General features: G+C 49.8%; 1 protein-coding gene across 14 annotated transcripts in view; it reads right to left on the bottom strand.

Moving 5' to 3' along the window:
* PDE4DIP (phosphodiesterase 4D interacting protein) overlaps positions 1–18,790 on the bottom strand; it is a 150,196-nt gene that overhangs the window by 58,187 nt on the left and 73,219 nt on the right. For 3 of the 14 annotated variants that reach the window (XM_073356286.1, XM_073356285.1, XM_073356284.1), the window contains exons 1-10: positions 13,750–14,925; positions 8,038–8,157; positions 5,356–5,475; positions 5,022–5,114; positions 4,640–4,855; positions 3,100–3,258; positions 2,612–2,725; positions 2,181–2,318; positions 1,165–1,344; positions 307–501 (exon numbers count right to left, since the gene is read on the bottom strand). In XM_073356286.1, the coding sequence (XP_073212387.1) occupies positions 307–501; positions 1,165–1,344; positions 2,181–2,318; positions 2,612–2,725; positions 3,100–3,258; positions 4,640–4,855; positions 5,022–5,114; positions 5,356–5,475; positions 8,038–8,157; positions 13,750–14,886 (2,472 nt within the window). In that variant the 5' untranslated portion in view covers positions 14,887–14,925. Of the gene's footprint in view, positions 1–306; positions 502–1,164; positions 1,345–2,180; positions 2,319–2,611; positions 2,726–3,099; positions 3,259–4,639; positions 4,856–5,021; positions 5,115–5,355; positions 5,476–8,037; positions 8,158–13,749; positions 15,024–18,790 lie in introns of those variants that run through there. The other 11 variants (XM_073356288.1, XM_073356287.1, XM_073356289.1 and 8 more) reach the window with 7 other exon arrangements.

The following is an 18,790-nucleotide window of genomic DNA, read 5'->3' as shown; positions in this document are numbered from 1 at the left end:
AATCCCTGATCTGGGTGCACAAGAAGTGCTCCCAGGTTTCACAACGTAGGTCTGTGGGGCACGTGGACAAGCAAACGCTGCTCTATGGTAATAATTCTGAGAATTTCCCACAGACAACACATTGATATTTGTAACCTTACTCTGTATTAACATGGGCGAGTGGGATGTTCTCACTATTGTGTGGTTCTGAAACATAAAAGACACTTCCTGCAGCTCCCTGAATGGCATCAGAGACTGCAGACCAGTTTCCACACAACAGACCCATCACAGCCATGCTGGTCGGCGGCTGCTCTGAGCACAACTCACTCGGCTTTGCTGCTCCCGGGCACTCACGGCTTGAAGTAGCTCCCGAAGTTCAGTCTCATGCTCTCCAGCCTGTCTGTATCGGTCACTCAGGAGATCCTGCAGCATCCTCTCCTTACGCTGGAGACGCAAGCACAGCTCCTCCACAATCTCACCCTGCCCTGGGCCCAGCTTGCAGAGCAAGGTTGCTGTGAGCTCCTAGGGGAAAAGGAGGGAGAAAGGGGTTGAAATGTTCCATCTCCATGCTCAGAGAAGCCTGGCACTTGGGGATGAATGGCTGTGCAGCCTGGGAGCACCCCTCTGATCATGTGTAGTCACCATCAGAGAATCTACGCACAGCAAGCATTTATGCCAACGCAGCATTGCGAGAGCCTGCCAGGATTCCAGGGAGCAGCTTTCCTGGCTCGCCCCCGCTCTTCCTGCAGCACATATGGAAGGGGCTGGGCCATGCATGTCACTCAAAGGCCAATGTGCCTCTGTGCTTCCATTCTGTAGGGAGAGCCTTTGCTTCCACAAGCTGGCAATTGTTGGTGCTCTCAAATTGAGGACTATGCTAGTTTAGATATTTTTACATCGCCTCCGATGTGCTCCCTCCTCTGCACTGCGGCCGAGAGCACAGAAATTTAAAAAGGTGACACACTGGGGAATCTCCAAGAGGAGCAGAGCAGGGCTAAGAGTCCCACCCACCCACACACACCCCGCCCCACCAAGTCAGGGTAATGAGTCTGACACCCCCTCCAAGGGGAGCAGGATGGCACAGCGGCATTGAGTGAGTGGCCCAGAGGCCTGGCAGTAGTGCTCAGGGATCCCACCCGAAGACGGAATGGATGGAGGCACTGCAGCAGGGAGCATGGGCCTTACTTCCACTTCCTTGTTCCTGTCATGCAGAGAGGTCTGCAGCTGCTGTATTATCCCCTCCTGCTCCTTCTGCCAGCTGCTGGATTTCGCCTCGACTTCCTCTTTCAGCCACTGGAGGTTCTGGCAGGTTGCCGACACCTGCTCTAGTTCCAGCGTCTTGGCTTTCAGCAGGCTCTCCATGCTCTAGGGACCAGAAAGAAAACCAGGAACACACTGAGGCCCAAGTAGTTTCTTGTGCACTTAAGTAAACAGGATTGAAACTATTCAGTCTCTTCTACCCTTTTGTGCAGCCCCAAACAGCCATTACATTCACTCCCTAAGGAAAGTTTCCACCTCAGCATCCAGCTGAGAAATGCCACATGGAACAATTAGTTTAACCACTTCCTTCCCCAGATGCAGGAGGCCATCAGAAAACTGCCTCGTGGGGAGGGATGAGGATGTATGCCAGCCAGTATGCTAAGCAAACACTCACCAGAGAAAAGCCAGGAGAATGAATAAAGGATTAGCAAACATGCCTTATAGTGACAGACCCAAGGAGATCTATTTAGTTTAACAAAGAGAAAGTTAAGGGGTGACTTGACCACAGTCTATAAGTATCTACACGGGAACAAATATTTAATAATGGGCTCTTCGACCTAGCCGAGAAAGGTCTAACACCATCCAATGGCTGGAAACTGAAGCTAGACAAATTCAACCTCGAAATAAGGCATAAATCTTTAACAGTGAAGCTAATTAACCATTGGAACAATTTCCTAAGGGTCATGGTAGATTCTCCATCACTGACCATTTTAAATCAAGATCTTTTCTAAAATTGTGGGGCAGGTCTCTGGCCTGTTTAATGCAGATCAGACTAGATGATCACAGTGGTCTCTTCTGGCCGTGGAATCGATGAGGCAGCCAAAGCACTAACATAAGGGGCTGGCCACACCAATGGAATGAATGCTGTGGCAAGCTGAGTCGGGAGCTCTGCTGATCACCGACACCATAGGTGCACTGCACAGGGAGGGGCTCACACTTACATGAATGGTGGCCTCATTGCTGGACAGGACGCTGCGCAGTCTCTCCAAGTCGTGCTCCCGCTCTCTCTCGGAGAGATGGAGCTGTCTCAGCTCTTGCTCTCTCTCTTCCACAGCAAAAAATTTTTGATCTATTGCTCGCTACAGGGAGAGAAAAGGAGACGTAGAGGTCATAGAGAGACTCCCTTGCGTGGGAACAGCATCCTGAATTCTCTCGCCATGCAGTCGACTTCACACTAGGTGGGAGAACTCAGCTCACTCTATGGGGGTGGGAAAGTGGGAACAGCCCCAGGGAAAGGGAGAGGAGGGGATACCAACCCGGGCAAGGGAGGTCAAAGCACAAGGGATGCTGTGCCTACCCACCCCCACAGGACCCCAGGGACTGAGCTCAGGGAAAGGACAGGGAAGATTGTGCTGGAATGTCCTGTGCTTACCTCCAGAGCAGCATCTCGGTCTTTGACTCGCTGCTGCAACTTCTCCAGCATAGCGTCAGTCACCACAGGGTTCTTCTCCAAGCTCTGCCAACACTGCAGAAGTTCCCGGGATTCCTGAAGGGGCCCCATAAGCACACATCAGCACAGACACCAACATTACTGAGCCAGTACCAGGATTTCTGAGGTCAGAGCAAGGAAAGGTCAGAGAACTTCTCTCTGACCTCACTCTCCTCTCTCCATACTCAAAGGATGGCTGAGTCCACAGGTCAGGTCAGTGTTATTCTGTCTTATTCCCTCCCCAGTTAGGGCTCGCCAGTACGACTCAGCCCCAGCTACAGGTCCCTCCCTGTGGCTGTAGCCAGAGGGTTGCCCTCAGACTCCAATCTCTCTGACGACAGGCCCTGGAGAGCTGCACATAGTCACGTGGTTGCCAGCACTCAAATTCCAAGGTGAGCTTAATCCCTGATTCGCATAATTTTTCACCTCACCTGCAGAAGCTGTTCTTTGTGAGCCAGCCTCTGGCTCAAACGCTGAACACGCTGCTCCTCGGCCCGGATCTCACAGCACCTCTCCCCCTCCAGGGTCCGCAGCTGCTGAGCCTTGTGCTGCAGCTCTGCTTGTACCTGCTGCACAACACCGCGCAGCTCCTGAAAGGAAACACACTTCTCACTTCTTTGCCATAAGATACTCACTTCCCCACTAGAAGCCAAAAGGCTAACAGGAAGCCCTGTCAGTCAGTCATACCAAAGATGGAGACAGCCTCAGGAGCTGCTGTTATCCTGTTAAAAACAAGGAGTCTGGTGGCACCTTAAAGACTAACAGATTTATTTGGGCATAAGCTTTTGTGGGTAAAAAACCCCACTTCTTCAGAAGCATGTTTACCTTGTGAGATTCAACAGGATAAGGGTAGGCTGGGCTGCAGGAGAGCATACCACAAGTTCAGTAGGATTCAGATGTTATAGGCTTCTGTCATTCAGATCAGAAAACTGAGAGCCTGACCTCCTTCCACAGGAGATGGGGATGCTAACCCTTCAGCAAACATATGGATGGAGCACCGAAGAATATCTCCACGTGGTTCGGCTTATGGAAGCTAGGCTCAGTACATGTGTAGCACACATGTAGATGGAGATAGGGTTTCCACAGCTGCATGGACAGATGTCAGTGTGGACCGTGGCTGAGTATGTCTCAAGTTGCGGGTTCCTATTCCCTACCTCCATTGCTACGGAGTTTTATACATTTCCACATAGACACATCTGATTACTTACCTACATGCTGAGTAGGAGTTTTGTACAGCACAGCCACCAAAGCAAACTTTCAAACATTTATTACTTCTTCTTTGAAATTACACAGAGACATTTAGTGATTTTTAAACTCTAAATCCGTCCATCTCACCAAAGTGACCAGCCACATTCCTCTTTAGTTCCACGTATTATTTTGTGCCCAGCGCAAGAACGGTGCAACTAACTCTTAACTTCTTCAGAAAGTCACTATCAAAGTGGGTCCAACCACATGAAGTTTGGTAGTGAAACTGACAAGCAAGTGGAATTGGGGTTCTGCACTCAATTCCCTAACTGCACTTTTTTTTCCCCGCAAAGTGAAAATTTGTTGGTGACGGCACAACTTTAAAACTGATGAAAACTTTCAACCTCAACTCTGGCTAGAAAAGGGGATTTAAAAAATGGTTCTTACATGCACAGGAAAATTTTTAAGTCTACCCCAGCTAATCCACTGAAGAAAGAGGAATACAGCATCACAAAAAGAAACAGGACATTTGTACCAGTTAAAACATACCAGTAAGTGCCACTACTGATCCACTGTATTCAGTCTCTGCACTGATTGTGTGCACGTACTACTGAATGTAAGCTAACATGAATTAGACAGAGAATGCACAGCACAGTACCCACTTAAGACATTCAGCTAATATAAGCATTATGAAGGTCATTGGTTTGTATTCTTCATATGCAAAAACACTTTACTGTCATTTGCATGTGGCATCAGGCCATGCTCAACTGCTGAAGCATGCCGTACCTGATTGTGTTTCCATGACACCTCTTTCAGCTGCTGTTCCTCCTGCACAGCAGCCTCAAGAAGCTGGGTAGCTCTCCTGGCTTCAGCCAGTTGGTGTTCTTTCTGCCGCTGACCCCTCTTCAGCTGCTGTATCTCCAGCTGGGTGCAGAAGAGTGTGTTCTGCAGATCTAGCAGTGCCATGTGCTGCTGCTGGGAAGGGGATAGCCCCTCCGAGGTCTGACAAGATAGAACAGAAACGTGAGAGTGTTTAAGCGTGAGCTCACGAGAGCTGTTCAGAACAATGAAGGAGCCTGTGACAGTGAAATACCCAACGCTTTTCAATTTTCTTTTAAAGGCAAAGGCCCCTCACTTCTGGGGGATGGAGGGGCCCACAGGGAAGTACCTGCAAATGTCCAAGCTGGCTTCTATGTAACATGTCTCGTAGTTTGGCCATGGTCTCATTCTGCCCTTCAATCACATGATACAGCTCCTCTGTCTGCAAGATAGGGGATAGGACACCCAACCGTTAGCAAGCCCCACACCTCAAGGAGTCTTGGGCACAGATTGCCTCTGCCTGTTGTAAGTGCTTTGACAGAAACAAGTCACAGGAGAAATGAGCAAGGTCCAAGGATGACTGAAGGGTTCCTTCTGAATTGCTGCTAGAATAGCATGCTTCCCTGCATCCACATTTCCTATACAAGGGCACAGCACCGGCCCTCCCCAGCAGTGCTAGTTACCTCACTTTCTTTGCTCTTCAGGGCCTCATTCAGACTCTGGATTGTACGATCTTGTCTCTGGGATGCTTCCTGGACAGATTTTAATTCAAAATTCATCTCATTTAGCTTTTCCTGCAGCAACTGAACACAGAGAACACAACGGTTTAGTTACCAAGCCCAAAAGGTCCTCAAATTGCCCCCAAGAATCCCTCCACACCATACTGAGTCCACAGAGCCCAGAGGTTCCTCTTTATTTCCCCAGACCAAGATCAAAGTGGCTCCCTCTGAAGCCTGGCTCTGCTGCTCCTGATCTGGGTGGAGAAAATAGCAACAAGGCAATGCAAGGCCTTCCCTTCTTTCACAGGGACTGAGGCCAATTTCCAGCCATAGGTGCTGACTCTGGGGCTAGAGCACCCATGGGGGAAAAAATGGTGGGTGCTGAGCTCCCACTGGCAGCCTCCCCATCAGCTTCTTCCCACCACCCCAGTGGGCCCTGTGGATCAGTGCCTCCCCCTCTCTCCCCATGCCTCCCCCCGCCGCAATCAGCTGCTTCGCAGCATGCAGGAGGCTGGGAGGGAGGGGGAGGAGTGAGGACATGGCGTGCTTGGGGGAGGGGACTGAACTGGGCAGGAAGAGGTGGGGCAGGGGTGGGAAGAGGCGGGGTGGAGCCTTGGGGGAAGGGTGGAGTGGGGGCAGGGCCTGGGATAGAGCTGGGGTCACGCAGCCTCCGGCACTTTGGAAAGTCAGAACCTGTGCTTCCAGCCCCCAGTGATCCAGTCTGAGGGAGGGGCTGGAATCCTGCTTACTCTGTCTGATACAGTCTCCAACACTCAGCTGCCTAATGCCATTCCCAGTTTTGATTACTCGTTTCCCCAACCCTTTCAAAAGGGGAGGAGAGGTTCCAGCCCTTGGTACTCCCGGAGATCTGGAACCTCCGAACAGAACCCACATATCCCAGAGGCCACTTCCTTTCCCTCCAACTCACCCAGTACCGCTAGAGCATTACAGCTACATATTTACACTCTTCCTCCCTTTCTCCAGGTAGCACCCTCCATCCAGCCACTCACTCTTGCAGCAACTGCCTGGATTTAGGTAACACCATACTCGAGCAAATGCATGGTCCATCCAGCCCAGTGTCCTAGCTTCAACACAGTGAAATCCTCCCCAATGAGTCAGGACCACCTCAAGCTGGTGCAACACCCATGCTCTTTATTCCTGTGTCTGGTCCCCACCACCAAGCTCCAAATATTTACAGAGTATTTACAGGTTTGGCCTAGCACAGGCCTCCATGGCAACAGGGTAGCAGGCTCCTGGCTCCTTCTGAGCCTACTCTCCCTTTTTGGCCTCCCAAGCATTTAGCCCCTGTTAATGAGGCTGGCAGGTGGGGCCAGTTTCCAGGCCAGTCCTAGCTAGTTACCCAGCCCCAACCCATTTCCCTGATTGGGGCTGGAGTGGTAGGTGCTGATTAGGGGTTCCCCTGCCACACAGAAGTTTTGCAACATCATGGCTGGAGGGGAAGGCTGGTTTATGCCCTGAAACATGAGTGCCAAAGCACCTCCTATGTTTTCATCCTCACTAGTGTAATAGAAGATAAATCTTTTCTCAATCCTGCTCAACTGCTTCCATAACAGCATGTGGAAGTGACTTCCACAGATTAAGTTGCTTAATAAAAGTGTTTATTTTAATCAGTTTTAAATGTTGCCTTTTAAACATCTTTTATTGTGAGAAGGTAAATATCTATAATGGCCTTGATACCACACTCATTCTCAAATACTCCCAAATGACCATCTCTATACCGCTCATTAATTTATACACCTAGCACGTTACCTCTTATTTGGCTTCTTTTGAAACTAAATTGCCCTTGTCTTTTTAATTCCACACCCCTAATCATTTTCATTGCTGTTCTCCAGACCTTTCTCTTTTGGAGTTATCCTTCCTGAGCAAGGCTGGCCAAACTGAACTTAAGTGTTCCAGCTATGGACGACAACGGATTTATACAAGAGCACTGTAACAGACTATGTTTAGCAGTGTTAAGAAAGGGGTGGTAAAACACTTTGCAATTTTGCCTGCTGCTGCACACTGAGCAGAAGTTTGCATGGAGCTGTTCACAATAACTTCTGTGGTGTTTTCCTGATTGGTTACAGTTAATTTACAACACCACAATGGGCATACATAAAACCAGCTATGCCTTCCCATGTGTATTCATTTAACCTGCCACTAGGCTGGCCATCTTCTTGTTCAGCTAATTTTTAATTCATGCCCTTTAAAAGGATGCTAGGGCAGGCCCCTCTGCAGGCTGACCTCCTTCACCCCACACCAAAAGGAGGCCAGCTGTCTCCATGGCAGTTTCCCTCTCTTTGCCTGCAGAAGGCTCACCATAGAGAAGCAGCAGCCAAGAAGCCAGAGCAGGAGGGGCAGGCAGTGGGTGGAGCTCAGGGATGTAGGCATCTTTCTTCCAATGGCTCTATGGAGTCCCCCTGGCATAGGGGAAGGTCTTTCAAACACTGCTTTAGAACTGGCATAAGGAAGGAAGCTGCATAGCATAGCTATAGGAAAGGAAGCACATCCTAGCCTTGTTGAAGGCCAATAGCACCATCTCAGTTTGGGCAACTTCCAGTGCCTGCAATGACCCTTCATGGCTATTGCTAATTAAGGTAAACGAGAATCCTCAAGAAGCTGAACGTGCTGCCAGTGAACAAATACCTTGTTGGTGGAATTGTACTGCTGGATTTTGTCCTGCAGCTCAGCAGCGTGCGATTCAGACACATGCCCACTCGCCACAGAGTCACACTGAGTCAGCTGCTGATGGTCCTCAGGCAGATTCTGGAGAGACAAAAGAGAGGATGGGTGGCCTGAGTCCTTTCTTGGTTTCTGTTCAGTGCTCAGAGTGGTGGTGGCCCTCCTAACCATAGGCGCCAACTCTGTGGGTGCTCGGTGGCTGGAGCACCCATGGAGAAAAATTAGTGGGTGCTCTGCACCCACCAGCAGCTCCCCGCCCCACTACCCCAGCTCACCTCCACCTCCTCCCCTGAGTGCACCTTCCCCACTTCTCCCTGTAGCACCCAGCGCTTGCTGCTGCAAAAGAGCTGTTTCGCAGCGGCATGCGCTGGGAGGGAGCAGGAATGCAACGCGCTTGTGGAAGAGGCGGGGCCAGGGCGGGGATTTGGGGAAGGAGTCCAATAGGGGCAGGGATGAGGTTGGGGTGGGGTGGGGACTTTGGGGACACGGTTGGAATGGGGGCGGGCCAGGGGTGGAGTCAGGGCGGGGCCAGGGTCGAGCACCCACCAGCGCCGGAAAAAGTTGGCGCCTATGCTCCTAATGTGGATTTCAAAACATCTGCTCCTTATAGCCACCTTCTCAACATCCTGCCACCTGCACCTCCACCCTCTCTTGCTGCATGTCTGGCTGATCCTTCAGGGACCTCCTCCCCTTCCAAGGGTCTGTTCTTGGCCCACTGTTCTCACTTTACACCCTCTCACTGGGTGATCTCATCTGTTCATACAGCTTCAACTACCATCTCCAGCCAGCAACTCACCAATCTACTTCCCCCACTCCAATCCCATCCCTCCCGCGTGCCTAGCAGTCAGCTTAACATAGCCAGAGCTGAATTTAGCTTCCTTCTGAAACTCCCTTCACCTTAGACCACCACCAGTTCCTCAGCATATAACCCAGGATAATCGCTGCCTCCTCCCTTGCCGTCACACCCAGCCAGTCCTGACACTTCATCATCAGGACCTGACCTTTTCTGTCCGACCTAACAGCAAACACTCTTGTTCAGGTCCTTACCTGCTGTCCCTATTACTGTAATCTTCTCAGGGGCTTCCCTGGCACCCACATCACCCCCTTCAATCCATCCAAAATGCTGCTGCTACTAAGATCACCTTCCTCACCACCAGACTGGAACCTATTTCCCACCCTCTTTGAATCACTAAACTGGCTCCTGTCTACACAATGTCCAGCCCAAGATTCTTGTAATCACCCTTCACGATTCTCCATAACTTAGCTATCTCCTTCTGCACTCCCCATGCATTGCACTGATCTCCTCCTTCCACTCCCCGTGATGCCAACCTCAGTGCTCTACTTTATCCACAAATATCATTGCCTGCTCCCACAACATGCATGGAATGCCCTTTCTAAGATGATTTGTGAGGCCAACACTTCTAGTTCGGGTCTCCCCACTTGCTTCTGCCACTAGGCCTGAAAAAGTTAGCCAAGACAGACATCAATTTACTTGGAAAGCAAAGAAAAGAAAAAAAAAACCACACCTTCCTTGTCGCAGCATTGTGTGTGCCAGCCAGCACCCGCTGAGTAATCACATAACAATCTGATTGACACTTCTGTCATCGCCCTCCTTACTGTCTCACTCCTTCACATCAAATTAGGCCTGTAAGCTCTCTGGGGCTGAGTTCAGACCCATTCTGTCTGGAAGGTGAGAAGCACGCTTTTGGGTATCAGCAGCAATAGTAAACAACGATTATCAGGGAAAATGCAGCCACTGCCCAGATTCACTATTGCCTTCCTGCTGAAGATTTAAGAATGCCTCGGCCAGACTTTCTGGAGTAGGAGCAAGGAGACAACAAAGCCAGCTCCAGGCAACCCTACACACAGCTCACATGGCAGCTCACTTTGACTAGCTCTATTTCACTGAGTTTTCCTCTCCTATGACCATAGGAGATGGGTGGCTCAAAGGAGCGGGTGCTTCCCCAGCAACAGCAAGCATACAGAAGCCCTGAATGCCTGGGGGCAGCACAATGCTCTTCAGCCTTTGAACACTGGGTATTGTTTTCTCTCTGCTGACTGATGTTTGATTCCAACCTTCTCCTGCTTCCCCCCCCCACCGCACCCCCATTCCTTCTCACCCTCCTGGTCCAGTCTGATATTTTTCTTTGCCTTCCTCCTTTATTCCCCACTCCCCGCCTCATATTCTCGCCCTCCCCCTCAATGACCCTCTTCCCCTTCTTTCATCCCCCTCTTCCACTTTTCTGCTCCTGTTTTCTGCTCCTGCACCCCATCCTCTCATTTGCTCTCCCTCCATTCTTCTATAATAAGCTAAAGGGGGACAAAAACTGTACCAACAAGTCTATGACTAGCACCACCCTGACCACTTTGCTTGAATGCGATATTCCTTCCCCTCCCAAGCCTTTAATTTTTCCCAGTTTCAGATGTAAGCTCTTCAGGGCTGGGAGGCTGGACCCTGTGCTTGTACAGCAAACAACATGGTGGGGAAATGATCATGATACCTGGCAATATAAATAAATCAAATAGCAAGAGCTGCCGAGGCACTGCTGCATTCTGTCTCTGGGTTGCAGTGAGATACTTAAGCACCAACATCTCTGGTAGATTGGTGAGAGTGTACATGACCTCTGAAGGATGGAACAGCACAGACTGCTGCACAGACTGCTGCTGAAGAGCAGAAAAAGGGGGAAGGAACCTTAAGGCAGCTCTGACAGCCAGAGATGACCCATATTCTATGAGGAGGCTGTTAACAAGAGTCACGCTGCTGGGAAAGCAATACAAGGAGCCCTCTGCATTTGAATAATAAAAACCTAAAAGTGGCCCAAAGCACTGACTGCAGTCATAGCTAGATGAGATCAGCTAGCCGCTGTGTCACAGCTAGTTACTGGTTAGAAAAATCAAGAATTACTGGCCACTTGTTCTTCAGTCCCTCTGCTTTTGTAAGAGCCTAACATCCTGCCCCAAATAATAGATTTGAAAGGTTTAAAACAGATCATTTTGGCTGAGCTTTGAAATTTGGTCTAGACCTAGTCCTCAGGAGGGACAAGAGCCTTGCTTGGTTGACAGCATATTTAATGCTGTAAGCAATGGGGCCAGCAATCACTTCTGAACAAGTGCCAGGGACTTAAGGTTTTAATAAAGCTCTGCACTCTGACAACCCTGCATATTGTTCTACCTGGCCTGACCAGGAGCCCTTGAGCACAGACAGAGGCTGCTGCTAGCATATCTTACAGGAGGCAAACTGTAACTTTTTAGTTAGGCTGCTGAAAAGGCACAAGAAAAAGCATAAATTCTCCTTCCTCCCCAATTACATTATTTTTAAAAATTAATGTATTTGAATAATTGATACACATTAGGAAATTTTAAAAAAAAAGAGAGAGAGAGAGAGAGAGCGCGCGAGCACGCCATGACCAACTTAGAAGAGCCAAGTCGTGGCACTTAGGATCTGCCATCCTTAATTCTTCATTACTGGGGCACTACTGCACCAAAAATAGAATCTCTGCACCCCAGAATTTTTTCTACATTGGCATTTTCTAAGTTTTCCCCCGCAGTGCACCTGCGGCAGGAACAGCAGCAATAGGAGCGTTAGCATAGATTGCCCACTTGCCTTTCATAACCACCATGTTGTCTAACCCTGCCAAGAGCAGGTTTGCACAGAACAAGGGTGACAGCACTGGCAGCCAGTTTATGCCAGCATTGTTGCTACTGCCTCTGGAGCTGCAAGGCTGAAAGCGGTTTAACATTTTGCAGAAAATGCCAGTGCCAACCAGGCTTAAGAAGTCATCTGCCTATCAGCTCTTAATGCTCTGAGACATCCTAATTGCGATGAATGAACCTAAAAGGATTGCTATTCTAGGCAAGGAACAAAGATAAGAAGCATATCAGCTTCTTAGGGCAATGCAACTCCTGTGATCAGCAGATTTCCATGTTAATGGAACGAACACAATATTTGGTTCTTGAAGAGTTGTTTTCATACTGGGGAAAAGAAGGAAAAAAACATTTATACAACTATTTACTTTGCTGGCAACTGACTTTCCATTTCTAGTATAAAAGCCATCTAGAGAGTGTGAGTAAGAGCTTTCTCCTTCTGCCAGATCCAGCACTGAATCCTTGAGTGCTGGTGATACCATGGCAACAAAATGTTAAGAAATTGGAAGTTGCAAATTCAACATGATGAATCACTGCAGAGACAGACATGTGACAAAGGCTAGAGTTTAGAAAAACCTTTGTAAATAACTCTGAGATGTAACAAAGATGATAAGACATGAGAGAAAGCCAAGCCATTTAAATCCATATACAAATTAATGTTTGTTCCACTCTTTAAAGATGTGCATTAAGAAAAAAAAATCTTATTAATTCTGTACAAATGTCCCCAGTAATGAAAAATGAGCAGTCAGGGATATAGAGACTATAGAATAGGGCAGAAGCTGCAGCACCGTTCCTCACTAGAAGGTTTTTCAGGTGGTGTCAGCAGGTCTTCAATCATGAGCTACAAGTGGACTGGCACTGAATTTGTTGCTTTTGTCAGTTTGTGTTCCTCCATTGCACAATTTCTAGCCTGTCAATAAAGGCACGTCATAGCTGATGCAGAAACAGTACAGGTCTCTGGAAAATGTCAGACTAGAAAAAGAATCAGCAGTGCTCTCTGAATAGGAAATGTATCCACTGGCTACAGTTGCCATAGTAATAAACAAGCATCTTTCTAGTCCCAGAGGCTAGCTGGCACATTAGACAGCACTAAGACTGCTAATGTGAATGCAATTAGACTGACATGGATATTCCTGAATTGAAGCTGACTAGGGCTTTCTATTCATTAACATAGTAGTAAAGTAGTTACAGGTGTAGTTTTCTGGCCACATACTAATCAGGATTTTAAGGCCTGGCAAAACAGAGAAAATCCAGAGCTATATGTGGACTGGAATCAACACAGCGGGCAAGACACCTGGAATTCCTCTGAAAGCAGAGTCTTCAACTCACAGGCTTTTGGTGGCATCTGCCACTAATCACTTGAACTTTTTAAAGGATCAGGAGGCAAACCAAATATCTAGAATGCCAGCCCTAAAATCATCCACTGAAGCAAATCCATCTCAAAGATGACAGTCTCTGTAGGTAACATACCAGTGTACTCCTGTGTGCTGTGTACATTTGAGGACTGATCCTTCGAGGGAGGATTATAGTTTAGGACTCTGTCTGAGAGGAGAAAAATTCCTGATACATCAGAACAGAGCAGTTATAAAGGCCAAAAGAAATCAGCACTTAGAAGAGGTCTCTGGCAGTTTACAATTCCCTTTAGTGGAACTTACACATTTAAACCAAGTTATAGAGAGTAGCAAGGGAAAATAAAGTAGCAGTATCTGTTTGGTAGGAAACTAGAGGCAAACTAAGACTCAGACCCACACTAGTATACAGTCTTTGGAAGTAACAGGAGAGAGAGAGAGATGTGAAGACTCCAAGCCCCAGAGGGCTCACTTCTTCAAAACACAGCAGGGAGACAATACCTGATCATGGAAAAGGAACAGACTGCATAGAGGGGGTACAGTTAAATAGTTAATAGGCAGCGACCTATTCCTAACCTGAGTTTGGCTACACTTAGCTATCCATATGATCTCAGCACATCTGAATCCACAGTGGTCTCAGGATCAGTATTTTTTTAAACTAATGTTGTACATTGACCTCTACCTGTACCCGAAGCGGCAGATAATCTTCACAGAGATCGTCCCACAGCTCCTGCAGGTCAGAAAGCTCCAAGGGAAAGGGTTTTGTGGCTGCACTGAGGAAACCAGAACCAGCATTCACTGAGCCAGGAAGAGCACTTCCATCCACCAGGTCACGGCTAGGCTTGGAACATGGCAGGATGGATTTCACTAGAATAGGTAACCTGCTCCCTCTGGGACTCTGAACAGGCTTGTAGTCAAAAGCTTTGATCAGGCTAAGGGCTAGCTCCAACCTATTCCCATACAATGACGAGTTTGGAGTAGTACGGGCATCTGAGGAATCATCACACTTCTCGCTCCCTTTTACACCTTTGTCTGCTTCCTCATCCTTCTGTCGTGGAGGGCTGACCTCCACCGTTGCGTCCAAAGATTCAAAAGAGGACCCAGGAGTCCCCTCCTCCATGCTTTCTTCTTCCACAGGCACCTTGTTATTTCCTGAGTCAGCAGTTATAGGTTCACAAACAGAGGATTCCTCATTGCATACGCTAGCTGGCCACCTGGTGGAAGGCCCACAAGAGATACTCCTGGCCACCTTTCGTGGGACTCTGCAAATCGCTTCATAGTCAGCATCTGCAACACGTAACACAGCACAGCCATGGCATCGCCTTGGGCGGTTACCCACACTCTCCGAAGTGTGACAGCTATGCGGTTCTAGGATATGTTCGTCATGCTCTGTCCAGCATTCAAATCCAGAATAGGCAAAGTCCTCCTGAAGAAGGGCCGTGTATCTGATATCAGGCAGGCCAGAAATGTCCACAGTCACATCCCCAACAACTTTGTCATCAATACCAGAGTTTTCATTATTCCTCTTGTACATGCTGGCAATGCAAAACTTGAGACGATCCTTCTCCACCAGCAGCTTCTGTAAACGCTCGATGGAGAGGGCTTCGATGCGAGCGATGACCGTGTCAAACCTGTAGATGCGGTCCAGCATGAACGCACATTTGCTGCAGGCAAATTCAGCTTTGCCATCTCGGCAGAGCTCCTTGCCCAGGACATGGGAGAGAAGCACCTGCAAGTTGAGCTTGGCAGCCGTGTGGAATATCCAGCGTCTCTGGTTGCCACAGAGCTCCCGGGCGCAAATCCGGCAGATCTCCCTCATCTTCCTCCTTAGCACCCAGACCCACACCCACGCCTGCTACGGGAGTCCTCCCTGCTCACTCAATAGATCTCCTGGGGGCATTCACTGGGACCCCCTCATCTCACAGGCTCCCCCCCACGTTGGGGCCCCCCCTCACCCCACAGGCTGACTCCAGGGATCCTTGACCTCACAGGCTGCCCCCCACCCTGGAGATCCCCAATCTCACAAGCTCACACCAGGGACCCCTGACCCCACCTTAGGCTCCCCCTGGCCCCCCAGGCTGACCCCCTTATGGAACACCCTGACCCCTCAGGCTGTCTCAGGGACCCCTCAGGCTTCCCCCAGAGTCCCCCTGACCCCACAGCCCTTCCCTTGGCGATCCCTGACCTGACCTGACCCGACCCACCCCACCGGCACCCCGCTTGTGGCTCGGGGCGGGGCAAGGCGCGGCCGCGCCACGACACCTCCCGCCGCCCGCGAGGCACCTCCTGCCACTGAGGCTCTTTGATTACGGCTCAGATTTCAAGATGGCTCCGCCGCGCATGCGCGCCCGGCGGGGATTTCTGGGAGTTGTAGTTTCTATCCTCCGCTCACAGCCTAGTAGCGCGTGCGCAGAGGGAGCCGCGCTGTAAAGCGGGCCAAAGGATGGTACAGTCTCCCCCAACCCCGCCCCAGCTCTCATGGGAGATTCAGCACAAAACCCAGCAGCCAAGAGGATCCTCAGCGCCACACAGAGAACCCCCCCTCCCCACAGCACTCCCCCGCCTGAGCAATGCCCTCTGCAAACCAGTGAGCATGCCATGCAGTGCCACCTGTCCTACCTTCCTGCAGCCAGGGCCTCTCACCACCTGCGGTGCCAGCCACCCACAACTCACCACGTGTCCTCACCCGCTGCCAGCCACCAGCCACTGTGTGCCGCGGCACTTCCCACCTGTCGCCCAGGTACACGCACATCACCAGTCTCCTGCTACCAGCAGGCCCTGGTACCACTCGACCCACATGTCAGTGCCAGCCACATGTTCCACCATTGCGCACACCCCCAGCACCAGCCACACTTACCAATGGGCTCCTCACTCTACCCAGCATCACATGCCGACAGGAGTTGCCCAACACTCAATCCTATGGGCTGCTGATCACTACCTACCAACCAAGCCCAACCAGTACTAGCGCCCTCCTCCCAGGGCTCCAGCCAACACATCCAACACCCTGCAGCACCTAGATCCACCTGCCATGTACCCCCCACCTGCTCACACAGCTCCCTGTGCCACTATCCCAAAGCCCTGCACAATAGTAGCACCCACTCTACCCAGTACACTGCCACTTTCAGAGCTAAAACTTTAGTCGTTCAGGGATGTGAAAAAAACACACCCCTGAGCGACAAAAGTTTTAGCGCTGAAAAGCACCAGTATAGACAGCGCTTTATCACTGGGAGCACCACAGTGCCATCACGGGGGGGTGAGGGAGAGAGGACCATTGCTACAGACACGCAAGCCGCATAGGGGTCAGGGCAGAAGCCGCAGTCTTGGAGAAGTCCCTCCCTTGATTCCCTGCTGACCCTCAGCAGCGAGATATCTTCTATAATGATCACATCCTGTGGAAAGTATGGGGATAGGAATGATTATCAGCCCCCGCCCCAGTACTGGATCTCTCCAAGAGCCACGTGCCCAGTGTACAGAAGGGTCTGGGAAGACTGATTTATCCTGCCCCTGCTGCTACTCACCATCTGGGGGGGCTTGTGGCTCATGTGTGCTTCCCTGGGGTCAGCCAGTTAGTGACAAGTGTGTGAGTACTTGCTGTGTTTTAAATCACCGAATCAGTGTTCTCTGTGTTGTAAAAAATACTGCTTCTGTAATATGTTGTGTTTAAACTTCACAGAGATGACCTTGGGAGCCCAGCCTCTCTCTTTGTTACCAGTGGCTGAACGGCTGCACAGAATTAGAAAGCAGCCAAGAAGAACTAAGGAGGACTTTCTGCATGATGTTACAATGCACTCCACAGGAATTGAAGGAGTGGCACGACAGCGAGAAGAGGGACTGAAAGGAGAATGACAGGTTTCAGAGGAGCAGCCGTGTTAGTCTGTATCTGCAAAAAGAAAAGGAGGACGTGTGGCACCTTTGTTAGTCTCTAAGGTGCCACAAGTCCTCCTTTTTTTTTTTTTTGAAAGGAGAATGCGGAACACCAGAATGAAGCCACGGAGCCGCTCTTAAAGGTTATGGAGCTACAAGCAGACATGCTCCAGGTGATACTAGCTCTTCAAACCGAGCAGCTCTGCGCCCACCCTCCCCTGCAGCCGCTGTCACAAAACTCTTTCCCATGCACCCCCCAGACACCGCTAACACACTCTTATCAATCTCCTGGATCCAGTCTATATCCCTGGCATTCCACTCCTCCCCCATCACAGTCCAGCATTGCGGACTCCCACTACTCACTGCACTCAACACCCATCCCTCTGCAGTTTGGCCCTGAAAAAGTACAGTACCCGCTGCATTGTACTCCAAAGAAGAAGGTTGGATATGATCCCTGGACATACACAAATCTTTAGCCATCCTGGGACACCCCTTCCCCCATCCCCCTCACTGATGATGGGTTTTTTTGGTTTGCTTCTCTCCTCCAGTTGTTGTTTTTTAATAAAAGAATTGTGTTGGTTTGAAAGCAATCATTATTCTATTAATTGAAAGCAAAAAGAGCCCTGCAAAGCAACATACAATTATGTTAAACCCACATATTGCATAGTCAGCACCAATCACCTCCTAACATTACAAGCACTGCACTCCCAAGTATAGCAGCAAATATTAGCGGCTTTCAGCTTCAAATTGCTGCCTCAAGGCATCCCTGATCCTTGTGGCCCCGTGCTGCGCCCCTCTAATAGCCCTGGTCTCTGGCTGTTCAAACTCAGCCTCCAGGCGCTGAGCCTCTACAGTCCAGCCCTGAGTGAAGCTTTCACTCTTCCTTTCACAAATATGATGGAGTGTACAGCACGCGGCTATAAGCATAGGAATATTGTCATTTGCCAGGTCCAGCTTCCCATAGAGACAGTGCCAGCAGGCTTTTAAACAACCAAAACCACATTCAACAATCATTCTGCACTTGCTCAGCCTGTTGTTGAACCTCTCCTTGCTTCTGTCATGTTGCCCCATGTATGGCTTCATAAGCCACGGCATTAAGGGGTAGGCAGGGTCTCCCAGGATCAAAATGGGCATTTCGACTTGCCCTATGGTGATCTTCTGGTCCGGGAAGAAAGTCCCTGCTTGCAGCTTCCTGAACAGGCCAGTGTTCCGAAAGATGTGTGCGTCATGCACCTTTATGGACCAGCCTGTGTTAATGTCTGTGAAACGCCCACGGTGATCCACAAGCGCCTAGTGAACAATTGAGAAATACCCCTTGCGATTAATTTACTCAGTGGCTAGGCGGTCTGGTGCCAGAATTGTAATATGTGTGCCATCTATCTCCCCTCTGCAGTTAGGGAAGCCCATTTGTGCAAAGCCATCTACAATGTCACGCACGTTGCCCAGAGTCACGGTCTTTCAGAGAAGGATGCAGTTAATGGCCCTGCAGATTCCCGTCAACATGAGTCCAATGGTAGACTTTCCACTCTGAACTGGTAAGTGACGATCAGCAGCAGTCTGGAGTTGCCAGCTTCCACAGTGCAATTGCCACGCGCTTCTCCAACGACAGTGCAGCTCTCATTCTCGTGTCCTTGCATCGCAGGTCTGGGGCGAGCCCATCACACAGTCCCATGAATGTGGCTTTCCTCATCCAAAAGTACTGCAGCCACTGCTCGTCATCCCAGACATGCATCACGATGTGATCCCACCACTCAGGGCCTGTTTCCCGAGCCCACAAGCAATCTCATGGCACAGCTACTATGCGTGGTGAGATCAATGTCACACTCTTCTTGCCTTTGCAGTTTAAGGAAGAACTCCAC

This window comes from Lepidochelys kempii, chromosome 8, assembly GCF_965140265.1.
Source record: "Lepidochelys kempii isolate rLepKem1 chromosome 8, rLepKem1.hap2, whole genome shotgun sequence".
NCBI lineage: Eukaryota > Metazoa > Chordata > Testudines > Cheloniidae > Lepidochelys > Lepidochelys kempii.
This window is presented reverse-complemented; position numbering and strand designations above follow the sequence as displayed.